The following is a 24,795-nucleotide window of genomic DNA, read 5'->3' as shown; positions in this document are numbered from 1 at the left end:
CCCCTGCCATGGGCAGGGACCCCTTCCACCAGAGCAGCTTGCTCCAAGCCCCTGTGTCCAACCTGGCCTTGAGCACTGCCAGGGATGGGACAGCCACAGCTTCTCTGGGCACCCTGTGCCAGCGCCTCAGCACCCTCACAGGGAAGAGCTTCTGCCTAAGAGCTCATCTCAGTCTCCCCTCGGGCAGGTTCAAGCCATTCCCCTTGGCCTGTCCCTACAGGCCCTTGTCCCAAGCCCCTCTCCAGGTTTCCTGCAGCCCCTTCAGGCACTGGAGCTGCTCTCAGGTCTCCCCTTCAGGAGCCTTCTCTTCTCCAGGCTGCCCCAGCCCAGCTCTCTCAGCCTGGCTCCAGAGCAGAGCTGCTCCAGCCCTCGCAGCATCCTTGTGGCCCTCCTCATGGTCCTTAGAAACGAAGGAGCACCAGTCCTGCACTTTGATTACAGGGCATGGTGGACAGCAGCCTGAGCTGGGGGGTTTGTTGCACATTCCCTTCTTCACTGATCATCTCTCTGCCTGTTTTTTGAACACCCATCTTAGTCTGCAATGCTGCTCTTGCAGAAGTTCCCCTTAGCTGACCATGCCATTTCTCTGCCCTGGCCTGTCACAACCTCATGTAAGCCCACACTCAGCCATTGCTCCCGAAACTAACACTTCATCTTCTCACTGCTGTTTTCCCCAGTTCTGTGAGACTCCTTTCCCTTACCTCACCACCTCACTCCCTGCTCTCCTACAGGCGCAAGTGCTCAACCCGACATGGCTCAGCTGTATGTTACCTTTTAGTACAGACTACTTTTTAGTATGTGATTCATGGCTTTGAACAACCTGCTCCAGTGGAAGGTGTCCCTGCCCGTGGCAGGCGGTTGGAACTGGGTGAGCTTTAAGGTCCCTTCCAACCCAAACCAGTCTGGGATTCTATGATTCCACTTGCGAGCAGCTCGTGCAACAGGCATGTGAACCCAGTGGGTGAAACACATGGCAGCAGAGGGGCTGCACCGAGGCTAAGGCATGAGCTGACCTGTAGGGAGCAGGGACCAGGCAGTGGGGAGCTGAGCTTGCCCATTGTGGGGGTACTCTTTGGCCCAGCTGCAGGCCCCCTGCAGCCACACCAGGGTGGGGACTCCTGATGGGTCAGTGTCACCTCCCATCCATGAGCCACTTAGAGAGCCCTCGACTTCCCAGCTCTCTGGTGTATTCCACGGCTCGCAGCGCAGCCAAATGAAGAGCTTGGTATGCAGCTCAGACGCGCTATCTCAATATTTCCCTGCTGTTGATTTAGTTACTGATTTTATTGCTGCCAAGCGATTAACGGCGTGGGGAATTGTTGCTCTTTCATTTTATGAGATATAGGTCTAAATATTTGTCAAACTCAAGCTCTTTTGTTTAGACTATACCATTTGAATAGGGAACACATTACTACGCCTGAGGCAGTTCAGATTTATAGTTCTGTAATTATCTGTCTTGTTTTTTTGAGAAGTGCATTCTGTGAAACCACTTTCTTAGCAAAAAGAAGAATTTCTGCTCTTCTATTTCTTGATCAGGTTATATATGAGCAAGGGGGAGATTTCAGCAACTCAGATTTCAATACAAATTCTTCTAACATCAAAACTTTGTTCTATAGTGTGCATGTCAAGTGCTGCTACCCCGTGTATAGCACATTGAAAATGATGAGAAATAAAAGGGTAAAATGACTTAATTTTCCTTCATGTGTCTTTTTCTTTGGCACAATGCAATTCCTGCAAACCCTTTCCTTCCTTTCTTGCTCCCCTTGTCTCTGCCTCCCCTTCAGCCTGTACTCCTTTATTCTGCCTTGATTGATACCTGAGCAAGTGAGCAGTGCCTCTAATGAACTGTTAAGCGTTTAACAGGGTAGCTAAGGGTGTAAAAAGAAGATGCAGATGCTGAAACGCAGGCAGATGCGTACGAGTGGCTCAGGCTGAATGTGCATTGCCAGCTTCAGGTTTTCTTGGATTTCTTGCTTCCCTATGCAATTGGAGCTTTCCAAACTCATTCTGCTGGAAATGTAACACACAAAGGAGGGTTGTGAAATGAAGTTTTGTTAGCAATATCTGTTTAGGGGCTCCAGGGAGGTGGGGCATTTGGCCTAAAATTCCATTTTGGCAGCTTTTCGGCGTGTTACATGCATGGGTTTTGTTTTGTTCCTTTTTGCACTGTGGGCTTCAAGACTCCAACCAATTAATTCTGGAGAAAAGCTTAATGTAGGCTACTCCTCAAGAAGGGGTCTATTTTAACATTCAGTAAACAGATAATCCATTAGGACAACAATATACATTGTGGCAAGTGCTATCCTACGTTTTTTTTTGTCAGCGCTTATTTATAGTCTTTTGATTTCACTTCCCTCCTGTGGTGCAGTTTCAATCATTCTCCCTCCAATCTTTGTTCTCGTATTCATTGCAAGCTGAAAACAAAGTAAGAAAGAAGCTCATACGTAGCGTTCTATTCTTGGCCAGTTCTTCCTCTATAGCAAGAAGGCGGTTGTATTTGGTCACCCTTTCTCCGCGGGAAAGACCTCCCAACTTGATGAACCTGGCACCCAGTCCGACAGCCTTAAATGAGAAAGTGCAGTTTAAAACTACAGTTGGGGAAGTGAAGGCATTCTTCCTGATTAAACATGGTATCCTGCTCCTAATTTAACACTCACAGCTTTCCACAGATAAAACCCCTCCTCTAAGGAGAAATAAAATCCCTTCGTGAAAGACTGGTCGTACGCAAACAATAATTTTCACTGGCATATGGGATGAAACTGTATTTGCAAATGTAGCTTGGATCCCAAAAGACTCGATATATCGGTGTGAAGGAGTTTTTTGCCTAAAATATTATTACTACTCAGAAATGTTTGAAGTAACTCAGGGTTTTTTATGCAGCCGAACAGATCACACACACTTCTGAGTATCCTCCCTGCTTTGGCAAATTTCCTGTGTGCTCTCTTTAAACTCAAAGATTAACACACTGGGGGGGGGGCGGAAAAGCAACTCGCAAGAAAAAGCCCATTTTGTAAAACGTTGTTTCTTTCTCAAGCAGAAAGAGGCTTTCTCTTTAAAAACCAGTTCATGTCAAAAGCAGTGTTTTGGCAATTCTGCAATTGAACAGCTTTCAATACGTACCAGATCCACAAGGCTGTCATCAGAAGATTCTCCATCTGGGCTTCCTAATATGGTAATTTGCCTTTGACCTGCACATAACGGGAGTGGAAAACCTTCATTAGAGTATATTTTACATATTTGAGATAGAAATTGTTTGGACTTTGCATTCCTTTTTTACCATTGGGCTACCAAAGCTTAAATGCAAACAGGAGTAAACCCACCGAAACCCAGGTCATCTAAATGTAAACTCTGTAAGTTTGCTGCATTAACACTGTGGTTTATTTCCAGCGTGGAGAAGGGCATCTCTAACCTTCCAGCCTGATTCCTGTCTCTCACTGATCTGTGTGGTAATGTATTCTTACAGGCTGGGAGGCTGCTCTGTTCATTTGAAATGTGCTCCTTACTACAGTAATGATTTTTATTCAGTATAAAAAAGGAGTTTACCATCCTGAGTGAATGAAAGCTTAAAGTTGCTATTTATGTGCTTTGACATAGTGATTCTGGGCTTTTGGAACAAATAGATATATTAAATTTGTCCACCTATTGTATAAAAATGAATAAAGAAAAATGGATAGAAAGAGAAATCCCTATTGAAACTGCACAAGATCGTAATACTGTTACCACACAGGCTCAGTAATATGTAGTTAATAATGTAAGTAAACTGCAGTTTTAAACACTTTGTACTTGTTTGGATTCCTTAATCATTAATACTAGTAGCAGTTAAAATTCAGACTACTCAACTATGTCTTTATTTTGGTGAAGTCTGGTATCTAGTGTATGTCACTTGGCTGCAGTGTCAAAGGGCACCCACACTGAAAACATCCCAGTGTATTCATTTACTGTAGTTAAGCACTGAATGCTGGTTTAAGCTCCTGAACAGAGATTTGTGAATCAAAACATGAATGTTAGTTTCTTCTTTAGTTTCTAAATTAGAAGTGGCAATAACTACATAAAATGATGTAGTATTTCCATGCTATTTATTGTAGCTTTGACAGACAGCCTTCCCCCCCCGCCTTCCCCCCCCCCCCCCCCCCCACCCCACTCACCGTCTAGAAGTCCAGTAAGTTCTATGAGGTCTGAGACCTTAGTCTGGTTAATATACTTTAGGACAACACCACTGCACGTTGGTACATTTAAGTTTTGGTCAATTTTAAGTTTGGAAATATACGTGGCAGCGTCTTCAGCAATCAGGAAACATTTGGAACCAAGAGCACAACATATGTTACTCCATTGCTGTCTGTCCTGCACAAAGAATCAGGTAAATAACTGGAGTTTATAAAACTAAACTGAAGGAGATAAAAATAAAGAATAAATTTGGATTTAATCCTAAAGCTACTCTTCATATAAACATATTTTATGCTGTATTTTAAATCTGTCCAACTATGAAAATCATGCTACTGGAATTTGGCTTGAATTTTAAGATCTTGCTAGAAAACATAAATGCTGATCTGGAATTACTCAAAGCTTGCTGCATACAAGTATAGTTTAAAATATTTCCATTTAAATTAACTGTAGGAGTTTGTTATTTTGGTTTCCTTCCTGAAATTTATTCCATTTTAATGGAGTATCAAATAATTTTCTACTGTTTTATTCAGAGGACTCATTTTTATGTCAACATTTTAAGTGTCCTAATATTTGTTTGGATATAAAATACTGAAACTGGAGGCAGTCATAGACTCAATGACACGTATAGAGACAGGATGAGCAGAGCTGCAAGGCTGACCCAGAGGGAAGAGCAGAATGCAACGCTTGCTTTCAGCAAAGCTCTGCGGTTTTAGGGTTTTTGTTTCTTGATTTTTTAATGCACTGCCCACATGGCACTGAGATTTAAGGATAAATAAAAGGACAAGGATATGTAAATAATTTGAAAGCAGAAATTTATCAACTAATGTAGAGTTATCACATGAAAAACATTACTATTCTAGTTAATAATTCTGCCAGTAATAATTCTTTATCTGCACATCAGACAGACTTTTGTACCTATGTAGTTACAGTCTGTGTAAGGGTCCATTCCTCTCAGGATTTCAAACCCACACATAAGTGAAAATGAAGCTTTTGACACCTGAACAAATGTTAAAACTCAAACACTGCTGTCTCACAATGAATTGCTGAACTGGTACCAGAACTAAGCCTCAAGGACTTAATGATCTGTGGCAAAGACGTGGCATGGGCAAACCTTATAGATTTGGGAGTGAGGGGAGGAGCAGGAGAGGCATGTCCCTTAGTAGTATTCTAATCCCAATTGCACTTCACTATCGGTTGAAGTTCTTCCGCAGATTTTCATATTGCAATTGTTCCTTCATAAGGATTATCACAGAAGTTTGCAGCCCTGGCAGGAGTGGGGAATAAGTTGGTGTTTTGGAACAAGGGTAATTCAGAGAGTCAGAGTGAAGCAGTGCAGGAAGACAGGGCTAACTACAGTGAGGTAACAATTAACACAGATACTTGAAAAATGAACTTCTAAAGTTCCAGTTAAGAATAAAATCAGATGGATTTTGCAGTTCGTCTGGTTTAGAATTATTTATTCACTGGGCAGATTCACAAAGACAACCTCACTCTGCTTCCCCTTTAATCGCAGTCTTCATGTTTTGTTCATGAAAAAGAAGATTAAAGTGTAAAATTCGACAGCAAGGGCAATTTTTATGAAGTTCTGCATCTGCAGGATCCAGGTCTGCAATTGTAGGTTCTGCTACAATTAAGTCCTGATCTATTGTGTGATACATGGAAACAATCTTAGCTATGTAGAGATGCTAATAAAGTTAAGCAATCTGTTTCTTTCGCCCATCTCTAACTTGACAACATGCTTAACAGTATTCTACTTTATTGTTCTAATCTGACAGCCACACTAAATTAACTCCTCTAACTTTGATCGCAATAGGAAATACGTGAGATCTTACAATCACTTTAATCCCTATCACACAATGCTGCCAGTGACAGGCTTGGTCAGGCTTTGGGAATAAATCTCAGTCAGGAAGTATAGCAGCAATCTTTTTTTTTGAGGGATTTTAAAGAATATACATCTATGTCCAAATTTTAGCTATAATTAATACAATATTAATATAATACAATATACATAGCAAAATATAACTTGAATTTTATAATTTGATTTTATAATTTGAATTATGGAAATAATGTAACAAAATGTAATAAACGTAAGGAAAATGTAATAAAAATGGCACAGTGGTTTAGCAAACAGAATCAGGGGGAAAAAAAGCATTTTCTTGTAATTCTTTAAAATGTTTGTACTGACCACCTTCTGTTCATGCCAGGATTATTTTCCATCAGGGATTGTGTCAAAAGTATAGAAAGATTTAGAGTTATTGTCAGTTACAAATATGCAAATGAGTTGATAATTTTTCTAATGATATTTTTATGCTGAATGACTCCAAAAGCAGAAGCTTTGTATTTTCTTTCCTGTAAACATGTGAAAAGTTCAGTGATTTGCCACTGAGCAGTATTAGCAGCTTCCCAAGAACTGCACTGTGGTATCTTACCTCTTTTCTTAAGGGATCTATTAATGCAATAATAAAAGGGAATTTGTCAGTCAGCTCCACATACATGTTAATCATTTCATCAGGGCTTTTGAATGTTCCAGTGAGTATTTCATATTTTCCTTTACTCTAGAAAGTAAAGTAAAAACCATAAAACATAAGGAAGGTAATGCTGTAAAAACCGGAGTGCTAATGTAAGCACACAGCTCTTGTGACACCAGTATCCGTATCAATGCAGTGGGTTGTGTGCTCTTCGAAAAGCCCCCATTCACTTGTCTGCTTTACTCCGTATGTAAGTGCCCAGCATATTGTTATAGAAAACTCTGCCAGGGGGCTCATGCCAAAATCTCTGAGCCATGCCACTCCTAAATCAAAGGATAATTTTTAGGGAATGCTGCCCATTTTACACTACTTTATGATAGTTATCAATCTTTGACATTTTTATTGAATCTTGCATGAAAAATGTCATTAATCACTTCCCCCCAGAGCTAACTTTGGGTCCTTATTTCATAAAGAAAATATTGCTAGGGGAAAAGAGTGCACCCCCAGTGCTCAAAACGTAGGTGCTGCCTTTCCTTTTCCCTTACCCCTCTCAAAAAGGGCTAGTTTAAAATGAGCGTCATCATTATGGGAAGCACAAACTGCAGGATTATTAAGAGCAGACTGTCAGACCGTGCCAGAATAGCCACGGCTTTAGTGACTTCAGCAGTTCAGTAACAGAAAGTTACAGAGTAACTGTAACTCATTGGTTAAGATTTTTCTTGTTCTGGTATATGGGATACAGACACCAGACTGTCAGGAAACCAACTGCTTTAACAAAAGATATTAGTCACTACATTACACCCAAATTAACCTCTTTAGATATTAAATGGAATAGGAAGTTTGTTTTTCTGCTGAAAGAGAAACCTGATTAATTTTGGAACAAGGGGCAAGAACTTTCAGACTTCAGCCGCAGATAAATAAACTATCAAATAAAAATCAGAATTAAAAGGTTAATGTTGAATGAGATGAATCTTAGTGGGTACAGAATCATACTATGACAGGAAGGTTAAGATAGTTTGAATTAAACAACAGACGTAGTGTAGTAAAATGGAGAAATAAGCAGGTAGTGGTGTTAAGGAATTGCAGAAGTACACTTGTGTAAATAATTTCTTGTTCTTCATCCTTGAAAGTAAGGTGGATAGGAGAGAATTATTTCATTTATACCTTGTGGTGAAATGAAAAAACCCAACAAACATCAAAACAGGATTTGCTGCTTAATACTTGAATTCAAAATTGTCTAAGATGTGATGTGAGATGAAGCTGGTTTGTCAAACAGAGCTTGTAAACAGAGGTGTTTGCCCATTAAAGAGTTTGTTATATTTGACCCAGGCTGATCTGAAAAATCTGAATGGATAATTAAACAGAGAAAAGGACTAAACCTGGCTGGTGCAGTCAGGCTTATACCGTTTCAATGATTAAAGTTAAATCATGAAAGGAACAGAGATTTATGCATGTAGGACAAAGCTATAATGGGGGTCTGCCTTGGTCCAGCGAGCCTTGTTCCATGCCACCAGTATGCTGGCGCAGCTAGGCAGGAGGAATACATCCATTCTCCCTGCTCCCACCGCATCAGGCTACCAGAAGGATGTCTGCATGTCTCATCCCCTTGCACTCACAAGCCGGTAACACATTTGCTACACTTGTAGGACTGATTTAAATGCACAGACAATTATTTGGTTTGCTTGATTGCTACCTTAAAAAATGGAGTTAGAAGCTTCGAGGTGAGTTTGCAACGTAATGCTAAATAATGTTAACCAATGGCTATATATCTTTGAAAGAACAACAAAATAGATATTGAAAATAACTTACATAATCCATTAATTCATGAGCAGAACAATTTATTGCTAAGTACATATCTTTTCCTAGCTCCAGACTTCTATTGTCACAAGCTGTTTGCATTAGGAGTAGCAGTTGTTCCAGATTATCACATCCTGTTACTGGGCATCCTAAGTACGATACTCTTTTCGCGGCTTGTTGCTGCAAGTAAAACAAAAATAATCACTTTATGTACATACATGTATATATATTATACTTGTATATATATTTTCACTGTCATTTCAGTCTGCATTCAGTCATCAAAACATAAATCTGTTCTCAGAGATTGCATTGGCAACTTTAAGGACAATTTTCTATGAATCAGGGATGATCAAGTGCTAATGAGTAGAGAGATAACTGTATCTGGAAATACGTCTAGTCATGTAGTTCTTGTACTTACATGGCCAATACTGGCTTATGAAAAGACTTTAAACACATTTTAAACAACCACTGAGTTGCTATGGATGCTGTGTAAAAGTTGACAGTGCTGTGGACCATCTCTTTGCAATAAAAACGATCTCTACTTTTAGAGAGCTTTTACTCATTATCCTCAACTACACCTTTGATATTGCCTCTATGGAGTGTTCAAGAAACACTAGAATCTTCATCTTCCCGGACTTCTAGAAGGAACAACCTTCATAGAGGGGAAACACCTCAAGCACAGCTGCATAGAGCTGTCTGCCTCAGGAACAGTGTTCCTGGACCTGAGCTGCAAGCAGGGTTGTATCAAGAAAATCTTTCATGTGTCCTTCTATTGTCAGGTTTTTTTGTAGGTTTTTCAAACATTGATTTTTGATTTTAAAGCCTGTGAATTTTTGATTATAAAGAGTGACCTGAAGTTGCCCTGAAAGCAGCAGGATATAATCCTAGGTTAGACTGGAGACAACAGTTGGAAAGCATCAGTTTTGACGAGAATTAGAGAATGAACTACAGAGGTTAAGTCTGCATTTTCATGTGAGTTTCAAGGTACCCATATGTCCCATTGGTACCCTTAGGCACCCTTGTTCATTCTATTAAAAGCATGATCTTTATAAAACCATTTTTTCTGTCTACACTATAGTATATACTACTTTCTGTCTGTACTATAACCTTCCACAACCTAAACAAGTTCTTCTTCACTGCCTACTCTGTCATTTTCCCTTTCCCCACCCCCCCCAGAAAAGTTCAAAGCAACATGGTGCTTTTATCAGTTTAAAATTCAGGCTCACTTCTATCTCCTTTAGCTTTCTCCTACTGAAATAATTGGATTTTTTTTCCAGAGAATCTAATGGATTGTTTCCCTATGCAGATCTTACGGAATTATTTCAACTTGTGACTTCAGTATATATTGCGATAAGAATGTGGAAATTACCCACTGCTTAATGATGATGAATTTTGTGTTTAAGCAAAAGAATAGGAAAATTTTAATTCATCATCTCTTTTGCTCATACTCAACAAGAGCAACAATTCTAACCTGATAACGTTTTAATCGTCTCAGAAGGGACAGCAAAACCCACATGGCGTTTCGATCCCATTAGAAGGAAAACTCATCTATAAACTACAGGCTTTGAAGTGATCTGAGTCATATAAAATAATGTTCTGTGCACATTGGGAGTGCTGCCCTTTAGCTCCTGGTTTGTATCTGCCACTATCTATAACCTGAAACAGGAGCTGAGAACTTGATGCAGCATGATTAAGAGGGGAGTTATGCTCCCAGAGTCAGGGAACAGCACAATATGCAAATCTTACAGGTTATAGTTTTATGGCCTACATGGTCAAAAAGGCACATTCTCTGCTGGCACTATAGGCCTGAAAAATGCTTGCTTGGATAATTTACCAGGATTTCTATACGAAAAAAAATGACCAGATTCCAGAAGAATTTCCCCTTTCTGTTATTGTTCCACAGGAAGGGAAGGTATGGCCAGAGGAATCCAAATTACTATGTAAGATATGAGCATCTGGAACATTTGGAAGTCTTGCCTTGACCTTTCCAAAGCAGTAATGTAGATTAATGCTTCATTTCCTTAGAACATTTTGGTTCCCTGCTGTTGTTATTACTATGCTGAAGGCTTAAAATTAAAGTCTCTTTTCTTACCGCAGATTTCTTCCCTGTATTTTGTGCTTTGCCTTTCTTACTGTCTGCTGCTCGAGGACTGGGCTGGTGGGAGTAAAATGAGAAAGAAATCAATTCCATGGAAAAGTCAAAAAATGTCAGACAAATAAAGTGGCTGAATTTTGGTCTAAAGATATTGCAAATATTTAATATTTAATATTGAGCAGACTTTGGCCTCTTCAGGAGCCTGCTTAGTAAGGTTCCATGGGATATAGCCCTGGAGGGCAGGGGGGCCCAAGACTGTTGGTTGATATTCAAGGATCACCTGCTACAAGCTCAGGAGTGCTGCATCCCGACTAGAAGGAAGTGCAGCAGGAGGGCCAGGAGACCTTCTTGGATGGATAAGGAGCTGCTGAGGAAACTTCAAAGGAAAAAAGAGGCTTATATAAAATGGAAGCAAGGAAAGGCGGCCTGGGTAGAGTACAGGGATGTTGTCCGGGAAGCTAGGGACTAGGTTAGGAAGGCTAAGGCCCAGTTAGAATTAAACCTAGCCAGGGATGTTAAGGATAATAGGAAGGGATTCTACAGGTACGTAACAAACAAAAAACAGACTAGGGACAAAATAGGCCCCCTGAGGAAGCTTTCGGGAGAACTGAGTACACAGGATTTGGAGAAGGCTGAGGTTCTGAATGACTTCTTCGCCTCGGTCTTCACTGGCAAAGGCTCTGACTGCACCACCCAGTTCTTAGAAGGTAGATGCAGGGGCTGTGAAAATGAAGACCTTGGGCCCACTGTAGGAGAGGATCTGGTTCGAGACCATCTTAAAAATCTGAACGCACACAAGTCTGTGGGACCTGATGGAATCCATCCGCGGGTCCTGAAGGAGCTGGCGAATGAAGTTGCGAAGCCACTGGCCATCGTATTTGAAAAATCATGGCAGTCAGGTGAAGTTCCCAACGACTGGAAAAAGGGAAATATAACCCCCATTTTCAAGAAGGGGAAAATGGAAGACCCAGGGAATTACAGACCAGTCAGTCTCACCTCTGCGCCTGGTAAAATCTTGGAGCACATTCTTCTGGACAGCATGCTAAGGCACATGAAAAACAACAAGGTGCCTGGTGACAGCCAGCATGGCTTCACTAAGGGGAAATCCTGCCTGACCAATTTCGTGGCCTTCTATGATGGGGCTACAGAATTGATGGATAAGGGTAGAGCAGTTGATGTCATCTACCTGGACTTGTGCAAAGCGTTTGACACTGTCCCACACGACATCCTTCTCTCTAAATTGGAGAGATATCAATTTGATGGATGGACCACTCGGTGGATAAAGAACTGGCTGGATGGCCGCACACAAAGAGTTGTGGTCAATGGCTCGATGTCCGGCTGGAGACCGGTAACGAGTGGTGTCCCTCAGGGATCGGTGTTGGGACCGGTCTTGTTTAACATCTTCGTCGCTGACATGGACAGTGGGATTGAGTGCGCCCTCAGCAAGTTTGCCGATGACACCAAGCTGTGTGGTCCGGTTGATATGCTGGAGGGAAGGGATGCCATCCAGAGGGACCTTGACACGCTTGTGAGGTGGGCTGATGCCAACCTCATGAAGTTTAACCATGACAAGTGCAAGGTCCTACACCTGGGTTGGAGCAATCCCAGGCACAGCTACAGATTGGGCAAAGAAGAGATTCAGAGTGGCCCTGCAGAGAAGGACTTGGGGGTGCTGGTCGATGAGAAAATGAACATGAGCCGGCTGCAGTGTGCGCTCGCAGCCCAGAAAGCCAACCGTATCCTGGGCTGCATCAAAAGGAGCGTGACCAGCAGGTCGAAGGAGGTGATCCTGCCCCTCTACTCTGCTCTTGTGAGACCTCACTTGGAGTATTGTGTGCAGTTCTGGTGTCCTCAACATAAAAAGGACATGGAACTGCTGGAACAAGTCCAGAGGAGGCCACGAGGATGATCAGGGGACTGGAGCACCTCCCGTATGAAGACAGGCTGAGGAAGTTGGGGCTTTTTAGCCTGGAGAAGAGAAGGCTGTGTGGGGACCTAATAGCAGCCTTCCAGTATCTGAAGGGGGCCTATAGGGATGCTGGGGAAGGACTCTTCGTCAGGGACTGTAGTGACAGGACAAGGGGTAATGGGTTAAAACTTAAACAGGGGAAGTTTAGATTGGATATAAGGAGGAAATTCTTTCCTGTTAGGGTGGTGGGACCCTGGAATGGGTTGCCCAGGGAGGTTGTGAGTGCTCCATCCCTGGCAGTGTTCAAGGCCAGGTTGGATGAAGCCTTGTGTGGGATGGTTTAGTGTGAGGTGTCCCTGCCCATGGCAGGGGGGTTGGAACTAGGTGATCTTGAGGTCCTTTCCAACCCTAACTATTCTATGATTCTAAGTTAGGATATAGCTTCTGTTTTGTCTTGAATACTATCAGCAGATATCCACTTCTATTTTGTGGTGGTAATTCATTTCAAATCTCAGAATCATGGAGTACCAGGTTGGAAGGGACCTCAAGGATCATCTGGGCCAACCTTTCTGGGCAAATCATGACCTAGATTGGTTGTCCCAACACCCTGTCCAGCTGAATGTAAGCAGCATCCAATGGTGGGAAATCCACCACTTCCCTGGGGAGATTATTCCAGTGGTTGATTGTTCTCATTGTGAAAAATTTTCCTCCTGTGTTGAACTTAAATCTCCCTGGGATTAACTGTACCCATGACCCCTTGTGTTTTACATGTGACCCCTTGTAAAAAGGGAGTCTCCATCTTCTTTGTAGCCACCCTTTCAATACTTAAATATGGTGATAAGGTCTCCCCTAAACCTGTATAGAAATGTTCATTTCTACATGGGCATCACTCCAACCATCGTTTCAAAAGATTCTCACCAAGTCTATCAAAAATACAGGGTATCTCAGAAATTATAATCTGGACTCTAACAGTAACAGCACCTTGAATAATGCATGTTGTGTGCAGCTGTGTGTGACTTAGCAATATCAGAACCACATATTGTATATTCACTGTGATACCGTTCACTCCCAGGATACTTTTTCAGGTAACCAGAAAGTCTCACTATGCTTAGAACATCATTGTTTTATTTTATCTTTGTTAATTTAATATCACCAAATGGCCAATGCTTATTCATCTGTTAGAGAAATACATCTTCTAACCTGTGCCTGATAACAAGCTAAATGTTCCATGTTTAATCTTAAAAAGAGAATAGAAATAGAAAGACCAAATGAAGTACATCACATTATTATTACATATTCGTATTGTACCTCTTTGCTTAGCAGATCCAACAGTCTCATAAATTCTTTCTGAATATCCAGAGCTCTTTCTAAGCCCTGAAATTAAACAACAGTAATCTTCAAAAGGAAGATAAATTATTTCCTTTTTAGCAGGTTAAATCAGATGAGAAAACTTATTCTAAATGTAGATCTTAATATAAAGTCTTAAAAAAAAGCCCCAAACTACTATAAGTTTCCTAAATGGAATCCTCACCACGCAAAAAATGCATCAAGTGTCAAATGAGAAAAGGTCAGTAGCAGTGGCATGAACATGAGTATTTGGTTATGCTGCTGAATGGGATGGCAAGAAAAGTAGTCTCTTCTTCCCCAAAGGAAAGCCTTCCCGAATCTAACATGTAGCGTTATCTCAGTCTGTGTAATATCTGAGGAATGGAAAGTTGATAATCACTTTTCACAATTGTAACTCTAGCTAAGATTTCCTAACTGGAAACTTGGCAAGACTGAACGTATTTACCTTCAGAACATTCCCAGGAAGCAGGGAAAAAGAAATAGCTGTCTTAATTTTAAACATGGGAACGAAGAACACTCTGATTAAATGCATCCATTGCTTTTAGTTTAAGACCCTTTTTCCTTTTTTGCTTAGTTAGCAAAAGTTTAATGCTAACTTCATAAATCCCATTTCAGATAGTCTTCAACTGTGCCAGTAAAGGAATACTGAAGGGGGCAGAAGTCAGTCACAGCTGACAACACACCAGCACAGGACGGATGGCTACGGTTTTTGCAATTCAGCAGCTTGCTACTCTCCCGTGCGCACTAGGAGGCATTCTGTCTTTGAAAGGTACAGAATTCGCAACCTTATTCAGAGCTCGTGGTGACAATTCTATAAAGTTAAAGGAAAAAGAGAATCGAGCTCAACAATTTGTTCAGGTCACCAGCATACAAACTAGAAATCACAGCCCTAATGTAGGCATCTTGTGCAGATACATTCTTTAATGCAACACATGGCTAAACAAAAAGAGAAGGTTGATCCAGGCGGATAGACTGGATCAACCATCGTTCATGCCCCTTGAATAGATTTTGTTCTGCTTTGTATTCCCTTCTATCTTCACAATGTCATTTTAAAAGCAATTTATTCCCAAAGATTTTAGGCTCTCCTGTGAATTTGTTAAGAGTTTTGTTGTTTTGTGTGGTCTGTCAACTGATACTATTTATAATCTACTACTGTAAAATCACATTCAAAACAAAATTAAAATCCCTGATTGTGTAACACAATTGCCCTACATCATCTTCAATGCACGGGTTTTTTATTCCTCTAGCACATACATTCTTAAATTAAAATCTTCATGTACCTTCTTTTAAGTCTTTATCTATTTCTTTTAATGTTCCTAGTGTTAGAATACTGCACTAACATTTGTTAAAAGGTTGGCCTTGCAAGCAAACAAAAAAATGAAAGATATAGTTTGTAAGGATTATATTGCAAAGTTCCGGGTACTCATGTACATATATAATTGATATTAAGTCTATAGAATACATATATATGAACATAAATGAAACAGTACCTGTTTGAATGATAAATGAACTGGTGGTATAAGCATAATTTCTTTCACTAATTTCAGTTTTGCAGTTTTTTCACAGTTCAATACAGTAACCATTGGGAGCGGTAGAGTCATTTCTTTAGGTGAATCCTGTAATTGGGGGTACCAATTAATAACACTGTTAAATGAACATTAAACATTAAAGTAACATGTTTAATGTTTATTAAAATGTTAAAAATCAGATTTAAATAAATTTATATAAAATGTAAATATATATACAATTTATATATTTAAATTATGGCACGGGGTTCAAAGGCTGCTATAGGCAACGTTCTTAAAGATGCGTATTCATTCCATGAGGTATTTTTAACACCACTGTCACGAGGGACTACTGGCTTCAGAATTCCAGAGTAATTGTGATAAGTGGGATAAAATAAATTAAAAGGATAAAAGTCACATGTACCTGATCATGTTTCAGCAGTGAGATATGTAAGTACAACGGGACACGGTTAATGGTGGCACCAGCCTTAGCTATAGCAAGGGATGTTCCCCCAATGGCTAAGCTGCCACAAAGCACCAATTCAATGGGTTCTGCAGGTGGGATCATTTTCTCTGGAACTGACACCTTCTTTCCTACAAGTCAGAGACTAGTAGTTAATTACTTTCTTGGTTTAAAACATGTGCTTATGTATCACAGTTCTATGTAAATATGCTACTGTCATTTCAGTTCTATCCAACCTATTACAAAAGAATCAGTTGTTTTATATGAAATGACCTTATAAATAGCAAAGGTCACTCTGGTTTCAAATCTATTTTAAATCCATTTCTTTTGGAGATGTTCAGCCACTGAAATCTGTGTTATTTATCTATATTTATATCCAGTAATATTGTACCATTTTTCAGGTTCCTTTCATAACCATGATTTCAGTATTCTTTATCCTTCTCCTTTATATGCTCAGCTTTTGCAAAACCAGCTTAGAAGATGATATAATAACCTGATTTTTGGGAGTCCCCAAACTTGATTTCTTCTAATAATGTATGTGAAACAAATTTAGTCCTATTATAGTTGGGTCTTCCAATGAGAAAATAGGTCTTTTACATACTCTACATTTTCAAAAGGAATTATTTCCCTTTCAGATAGAGTAACTGCTGCCAAAATGCTTGAAACCTAGCAGTCTCCGCTACCATGTTTATTGCCTACAGTCCTTACAGGAATTTGTACAATAAACACCTATGTGAAACCACAGTAAATACTCTGATTCTCAACGCTTTTGCACTGGGGACCTTTTTGTTAACCTGACCAACTACTTTGGCTCCTAACAGGAGTGCAGAACAAGTTTTTATTTCAATAAAGGATAAATACTACAGGATACAACTGATATTTTATGATAAAATGTTCTTAATAGGACCTTAATTGGGATAGGAAGAGTAGATAATACATCATTTTCATCCTATAAACAGACTCTATACCTCTTGCATTGAGGATGAAAAGCTACATACATAGACACTACTAATCCAGTACTCAGCAACTTTGACAAGCACAGTGTTTCGCAGAGATCCTTCACACTACACTACTTTGTAACCTGCATAAATTACACTATAGATGCTCTGAAAGCACCTGCTACTGGAAGTCACCATCTGTTAGTGGTCTGGAACAACAAGTATCTTTATAATCATTGGCTGTTAACAGTAGGTGTTGATTATAACAATAATATTACAGTCAGTGTCACAATCAAGTATAAAGAAAACACAGTTAGTGATAACAAGTAATATATATGTCTGCAGAAGCTTGGCTAAAAGTATAAGATACAACATAATGATATATGGATGGTCCTGACAGCTGCAGATAATACACTGCCCATGGCAGGTGGGCTGGAACTAGATGATCTTAAGGTCCTTTCCAACCCTAACTATTGTATGATTCTATGGCTCTATTTCATCTCAAAGGTGAATTTACAGTGTGCATACCTAACATATTAATTGGGAGGTTGTACTAACAGTATATGAGAGTGGAAACTAAACTGATAAGAAATAAAAATTTGCCAAAATTTTCTGCCCTTCCAATAAATGATAAAAACCATTTTTATTTATTTATTTTTTTTTAATGAGGGTGATGCATATATAGATAACATATGGTGCTTTTTCCCTTTGAGATTTTTCTTTGGGCCACTATACTTCCCCTCTTTCCCTACTCTCAAACCGTTTTTTCCTTTAGTAGGATTGTTTACTGCTTTTTACTATGTCCTGCCCATCAATCCCATCACATCCCCTTCCTCCTTTCTCTTTTGCTTTTCACCTTTTCTTGGTGTTAGCAAGAAACTTCCCTTCCTCCCTCTTCCCATTCTTTTCAATTCTATCTTAATGCTATTTCCCTCTTCAGTGCTGTGATTCCCTTTTCTTTTCTTTCCTTATCATTTTCATTTTTCTTATTCATTTGCATCCTCCTCCATTCTTATTCCTCACTCTGAAGATTAATAACCTCCTGTCTAAGCCAACTGTAAAACAAAGGCAGAAATGCATGTGAATGATGAGAAAACTGTATTTTCCCCCCTCTCCTTTCTGCAGTAGAAACTGCAGAAATGCTGTGACCAGAAAGATTTAGGAGAGAGTAACCAAACCCCTTGAACATGAGACATCACGTCATGTGTTCACAGAATCCTTCAGAAAATATTTTAGCACCCTTATCAATATCTGTATTGCAGAAAACATTAAAATCAAGTAAAAGAAAACCTTGTTTTGCTGCTTTTTTTCCCCCAGGTAGTGCTGTTGCTGGTGGAATGCATGAAGGGGATTCTTCATCTTTTTCCTTTTCTTCTCGCTTTCGAATTTCTTCTTTTTCTTCTAACTTTTTTGTAAAGTATTCACTGAGGAAAGAGACATAAAGATTATTGTCTCTATCAACAATATTATATTCTAATATTTATTTTGTTAATATTAACAATAGAACAAAATATATTTACAATATTAACAAAATATTGTTAAATATGTGACAAGCAGACACAGGATACACGCCAAAGAACATGCTAAGAGGTGGATTAAGGGCATCTACTTGAGCTTCTACCATAGACTCATTGTGTGAAGCTAGAGAATTCAATAAATGACATTATTTTTTGGTAGTCTTCTGCAGTGTTGGTTAAACAAAAAGAAACACAAGCAAGTATTATAAACCTTAAAGCATGCTTTTCAAATCATAGTGAAAGCCAGCTTTGAGCAGACAACTTTGGCATGAAGGATGTATTTGCGTTTTGTGAGTATTAACAGATCCTGTCATAACTTCATGACATACAGCAGCCTGGCCTAGGTTGCTAATCCAATAGATCAGCTGTATACTGGTTATCTAAGCAGCTCCAAGCTCAGAAGTGGCAGAATTTCAATTACATGCCCAAAGTCATGGGTCACACTCACCCAATTCAGGCAAAGGAAGTATATAAGATATATAAAATAGCATGAGACTCACTTCAGTTGGAAGAATTTCTTCCCAGTGGAGTCCTTACTCCCTTCATCAAGGTTTCCCCAAAGCTAATACACATGGAAGGCAATTAGGTCTGTTTGCTTGAGATCGTGTTAAGTGTGGCAGCCCAATCCTTACCCTTAAAGCTGTGTCATCTCCCTCAGTGATATAGCTGAAAGAAACACTTCTGACTACAACAAAGGATGATATTACTGCTTCCAGGGTGAAGCAAGCCATTAATGTTGCCTGTTAGCTCCTGTAATGTTACTGTGAAAACACATTCAGATACATCTATGATAATTTTACCTTACCTCTTTTGTTTTTTACTTATAAAATCCAAACATATTTCTTTAGAAAGAAAAACATGGCATCACTTTGGGATGCTCCCAAGAAGAAATGTTTGTATGAAAAAAGTTAATATGGATGTTTACTACATAAACTATATTTCCAAAGAAAATAATTGCCTGAACTAAGAAGCCTTTTGAAGTAGCTTGCACATAAGGAAGACTCCACCAGAACTTGAAAACTTTATATATATAAGTTTTCTGTGGACTACCTCAATGCAGAAGACACACACAGCGGCCTTTTGTATCACTGTTATTCTGCAGTGCAATGAGCAGAAGAAGGGGAGCAGCAGTCTGAAAAACATCCCCACTGAATTAAACCGGCACTGAATGAGTTTCATAATGGAAACTTTGACTCATGAACATGTCCAAGCATTTTTTTCTTAAAGACTCTTATTTTCGTATTCCATGTATATAACCTTGCAAAAACTGGCACGATTTATCATAATTGTGAAAAAAGCAGGAAATAATATGGTGCATGTACCTGAGACATCATGTTCTAAAAATATTTTAAAAAAAGTAGAAAACATTTAGTATATGTTTTAAATTTACAATATAAATTAATGGTGCATGTTTCAGATGCAATAATTTGCATAATAAGCAAGACCTACCCAAGCATCTTATCAACTTCACCCTGGTCAGTAGGCTTCACGTCTCTTAACATTGTGCTCAGTGATTCATTGACCCATTCCACGGCAGTGTTAACAGAGTTATTCCTTTCTTTCTCATCAGCTTCAATTGTTTCAGGTAAAGCATTTACAAGTGTTTGAAAATGAGAAGACATGACAACAGAGCCAATCCTCTGCAAAATAAAAACATTAAAAGGCTTAAACCACTATTCGATTTAATAAAACATTATTTATTGATTTCTCACTTGGAAATGGCATTTGAAAGACTAAGAAGTATTTGTCCTTACCAACTCTATTAGGACTTCTCTCCAAATTTACTATTTGCTTTGCTTTTTCATCTATCCCTTTCTTCCTAGTCTCTGGTAGTCACAGATGTTATTCAAGTTTCTTACCTCAATTACAACTACTTAGGTAAAAACCTCCTGACAGCGCTGTTTTACACATATATTTTGTTATCAGAATAGAAAGAAGTTATTTTAAAGACTCCGCAGTCATTAGAATGTTTTATTGCAGCTGTTGGTAGCCTGTTGTACCACGACTCATCAGCTTTCATGCTTAATGTCATCCCTCGTGATAAGTTACATTTTGTCTTACTTAAGTAATTTAAACTTATCTTTCTGCATTGCTCAAGAATGATAAAGAGAATTTGCTTAATGAAGAAATCATTTACAAATATCACAGTGCTGCCTGCATTAACAGTATTACCCTTACATAGTGTGAATAGCTAAGAAATGCTATTTAATTCAAGAATGAGGTGAACTCTAGTTTAACTGAGAGAAAGCAGAAATAATTACTCAACAACAGCTAGAGTTGCAAACACAGTAGCTTGAGTATTTGTGGTTGGGGAAGAGATGGCAATGCACCACCAGTTTTGCATTGCAGGTGCTAGATGATCATGTTTGACTTAATTATCACCCACACGAGCCTATTAGCTCAGTGTAAAAGCCTGCCTTCACCTATACTGTGTTTTTCACCTGTACATTTTTTTCTTTAGGATGTGAGTAGAAGAGTACCTCTCCTCGATTCCTTATTAAAATAAATCAACCAGGAAGAAGCAGCTCATACCCTCTCATGGTTTTTAACTGTACAGTGTGTTTCCACTTCCAATGTTGGCTGACCGACTCCATCAAGAACTTTTCTTCCAACTAATTTGGATATTACTGGAGCTTTTGAAAATTTAGATAAGTAGTTAGCCTTAAATAAAAGAGAAAGAACTTCGTTAAAAGTCAACTTCTATGCAAAGAGGGGTTTATTACATTAAGTATTTTCAATCAAGTCCACCATTGAGCAAATCCATTTACATGTTGCAGTATTCAAAATATTTCTGCTACTGAACATTTACTTCTGTAGTATACCCTTGAGAATGAGATTCCAGGGAACAGATCCAACTCATATTTAAGTGTGGAAGTCCAAAGCCACATCCAGGTTAGATGAACATGTGTTTTATTTAGCAAAGTTAGCAATGAGTATCCAAATCTCCTTTACTCTCCTAAAAATCAGGCATTGGTCCAAAGCTTACCTGGCTTTATAGAGAATACCAAAATTAGTCATTGTGCTACTCATTAAACTGATTTCTATTAGAATTCACATAGCCTCCACCTCTGCCGTGCAGTGAGGTGCTCTAAAATAATGGGCTTGTCTGTGGATAAGATCTTGAAAGAATACATGTCTCTTCTCTCTCATAAGGAAAGAAAAAAATCCTGGCCAAGAGTAACTCTTTAAAATCCGTAAAGAACACTACTAGATCCTACTGGTATATTAAAATTCCTGTAGCATGCTTTTATTTATTAACATCTATTAACCTATAGCTATTTAGCTTTAATATTACAATTTCTTTTCCTAACAATAAAACTAGAACCAACCTTTAACCCAAATCCTCCTGCTTAGAAAAAGTTCTCATGTGAAATGCTCTGCATAAAATTGTGTACATGCTGCACACAGGGAAAACAGTATATATATATATACTTATATATATATATTTAGAATGTATTTCTTGCTTATAGGAAGTACGTAATGTCCCACATATCTAATAATGTTTCAAGGTTGCTTCATCAAATACATATCTACGGGAGAACATATGTTCTTATGTTCATGTATCTCAACACTCAATAATGTAGTATTAAAGATCTTCATAGCAGATTTAATCTGGAAGAGAAGCTTGTCAGGAAGCTTCTCAGTAACAGTGATAACTAGTTCTTTTGTAGATTCCTCTCTTACAGGACATGCTTGGTGTAAGGTTATTTATCACCATGACCGGCTTTCCTAATTAGAAGTGGGTTTTTGGTTGGCCAGAACTGAGCTAACTAGGCCCACACAATCTTAAAGAGTTGTGGTTATGCTGCACTTACCAGCAAGACTCAAGACAATGGATATAGCAGGGGGTCACTACTCCATAGGAAATCTGGGATTTTAGGTTAGGATGCTTTGAGTCTACGAGAAAGATGGAAACCTAGACTTCTGGCAGGCAGAGCTCTCTTCCTTCTAACATGGTCTGTAATGGGCCTTTTGAACTGTCATCATCCAACTATGTGAATTTATTCAGGGCGCTGATCGTATTTAATAAACACTTATGTTGCCTTAACAAAAGGATTAAGTTGCTACCTGAGGTTTATTACACACTTCCTGACTAGTTTCATTCTTTAGTCTGGTATCAGAGACAGCCACCAAACCTTGAATATACCAAATGGGAAAACCAGGAAACACTTGCAGCTACATAGAAGAGGGACATGCCAAACACCAAGCGAAGGTGTTAGCAGTTCTAGTCCCCTCCACTAGTGATAGCAAAACTCTTGGAGATGGGAAATGGTGGAAGATGCAATGAAGTATTTCACTTCCACAGCCACCTTCACATCAGAGAACATACAAGAACTTATTCTTTTTTCAGGAGTTCCTCACTATTGCAGCGATGGCAATTCCAGTATCACCACTAACAGAGGTTTCATTAGAATTTCTGTCTACAGTATTTTGCCAACTGGGCACAATAAAATTGGTCTGACTCTTGACACTTCCACTGAGGCCCATTCACTTTTCAGGAGCAGCTGCAGCACGAACAGCACCCAGGGTCCTGTTGCCACTGGCCCCAGACACCACCACACTGAGCAGCACTTTTGTTAGGGACATCCATCTGTGCCCTCCTAAGCCTACACAGAGTCATAGAATAGTTTAGGTTGGAAGGGACCTTACTTCGGTTTTAGGTTAACACACAAAACCAGCTCAGGACAAAAGCCCAACTGCTGTGGAAATGTATTTGGCCCAGTCTCAAAGTGCCACCGGTCACAAAGGTAAAAACACCGCAAACCTTGCATGAGTCAAAGCCCATCCAAGGTTAGACACGGCTTTGAACAACCTGCTCCAGTGGAAGGTGTCCCTGCCCGTGGCAGGGGGGTTGTAACTGGATGCGCTTCAAGGTCCCTCTAACTCAAACCATTCTGTGATTCTAGGAGTCGGAGACGTTGAACACCTCTCATCAACATGTTGGGTGACCAAACCCAAGGAGCAGGCAGCACGCCTTTTGCCCAAGGGCAAGTACAGAGCCCGGCACCTCGCCGGGCACTGGGGGGGAGCCGCGGGGAGGCTCGGTACGGCGGGCATCGGGGGGGCCTCCCCTCCACTCCTCGCCGCTGTAGCGAGTACAGGAAGGAACTTGACCATCCTGCCCGCCGAGGAAAGCGACCCCCGGGCCCTGCAGCCCCCCAGCCCGGCGCGGGGGGCGGCTCTGCGGGGCTTCCATCAAGGCTGCGCGCTGCTTCCCCTCCCCGCTCTACCAGCTGCCCGTAGAGATCCCCGGGGCGCTGAGGGAAGAGGGTGTTGAGCGCATCCTCCACCCGCTGCGGCACCCCGTGGCTCCGGTAGTACTCCGCCGCCTCCATCCGCAAGGCCCGCAGCCGCTGCTGCTCCTCGGCCTCCATGGCGCGGCTGTGGCGGTGCAGGCCGGGCTGGCTGCTAGGCGACGGCTGCCCCAGCTCTCGCGAGAGCGGCGCGCCGGTACCCCCATCCCATCGGGAGGTAGCGGTGTCCCCGCACGGTGCTGATGAGGGGGTGTCCGTCGGTAAACGGGGGTTTGCTGCCGCGGAGCCGCTGAGGAACCCCCTGCCCGTGCTGTGCTGCTGGGTTGGGTGCTGTAGAGCCGGGCGGTGGGGTGGGTTGGTTTCCTTAGCACCGCGCGTGTCGGCGCTTCCCTCAGGCTGGCTGCGGGGACCCAAATCAGAATGCCGGGAGCAGGTACTCTTCAGTTTTAAAAGTCTCCGAGCAACAAAATGGTGTGAAATTATCATCCTGAAAGAGAGACAGATTATGGTTTGTGAAATGTCTAGTGAGGAGAACGCCGCAAAGTGCCCCGGTAACTCCTGTGTTTAAAAGCCCTTTACTTTCAATGAAAAGAAACGTTTCACAACCTAAATGATCATTTTTAGTCTGCAATTTCCTACGAAAAAACTTTCACTTTGTTACACTGTTCATTGGTAATTTTGTTGAAGTAACTGAAAATGGAGATACTTAAAAAGCTGTTAGCTGCACACTTCCTCAGCTCTAAATCAATATGTGTAGACCTTTGCTCATTGTGCATTCGCTTCTCTGGGTGGGGTGATAATGAAGAAAAATCCCTACTGAATCGTTTTCTTTTCCTTTCACATCCTTCAGAAATAATATGGTACCTCTCCAGAGAGTTAAACCCTCTTTTCTTTCGAGCTGTTTCCTCAGAGTAAGTTTCTAAACTGACACTGCCTGTTCCTTGAGGAGAGCAGGCAGCAAATACCTCATTAGGTTTCCCTCCTTCAGACCACGTTAGAACGATGGGCAGCTGCTCCTTTGGGTACCTTACTGTGGACTAGTTCCAGATCTGTATCATGGCTGTGTGCTTGGCCAGGAGAGCTCCAGTTTAATTAAGTATTCCTGGAAGAACAGACTTGTGGAGGTAACTGCTGTCGTGCTCTGAGAGCATCCTCAGTATGCTAGATAATACAACCTGATGCAAGAGCTGTGCCTTCTGATACATTTCAAGTGCCTCTAGATCAGTTTCCCACCTTCTGCCTTTTAAAGGGCTCTAAATAAAATGCATCATAGAGAAACAGCTTCTTTCCAGACGGTATTGATTAACCATCTGGGAAAAAAAAACCCTCATCAGCTT

At 40.5% G+C, this 24,795-nt stretch overlaps 1 protein-coding gene across 5 annotated transcripts in view; it reads right to left on the bottom strand.

The window, feature by feature from the left end:
• Positions 1-23,578, bottom strand: part of ENO4 (enolase 4) — a 30,963-nt gene extending 7,385 nt beyond the window's left edge. For 2 of the 5 annotated variants that reach the window (XR_010610976.1, XM_065672348.1), the window contains exons 1-13: positions 23,435-23,578; positions 20,736-20,864; positions 19,653-19,843; positions 17,977-18,110; positions 15,710-15,879; positions 15,271-15,396; positions 13,742-13,807; positions 10,522-10,584; positions 8,442-8,609; positions 6,594-6,719; positions 4,146-4,341; positions 3,121-3,188; positions 2,445-2,562 (exon numbers count right to left, since the gene is read on the bottom strand). Coding sequence is in view for 4 of the 5 variants with exons in the window: in XM_065672348.1 (XP_065528420.1) it covers positions 2,445-2,562; positions 3,121-3,188; positions 4,146-4,341; positions 6,594-6,719; positions 8,442-8,609; positions 10,522-10,584; positions 13,742-13,807; positions 15,271-15,396; positions 15,710-15,879; positions 17,977-18,110; positions 19,653-19,843; positions 20,736-20,864; positions 23,435-23,578 (1,699 nt within the window). In the remaining variant the exon portion in view is untranslated. The remainder of the gene's footprint in view (positions 1-2,444; positions 2,563-3,120; positions 3,189-4,145; positions 4,342-6,593; positions 6,720-8,441; positions 8,610-10,521; positions 10,585-13,741; positions 13,808-15,270; positions 15,397-15,709; positions 15,880-17,976; positions 18,111-19,652; positions 19,844-20,735; positions 20,865-23,434) is intronic. The other 3 variants (XM_065672350.1, XM_065672352.1, XM_065672349.1) reach the window with 3 other exon arrangements.
• Between the last annotated feature and the right edge of the window lie 1,217 nt (positions 23,579-24,795).

This window comes from Lathamus discolor, chromosome 3 (assembly GCF_037157495.1).
Source record: "Lathamus discolor isolate bLatDis1 chromosome 3, bLatDis1.hap1, whole genome shotgun sequence".
In the NCBI taxonomy this organism is placed as follows: domain Eukaryota; kingdom Metazoa; phylum Chordata; class Aves; order Psittaciformes; family Psittacidae; genus Lathamus; species Lathamus discolor.
This window is presented reverse-complemented; position numbering and strand designations above follow the sequence as displayed.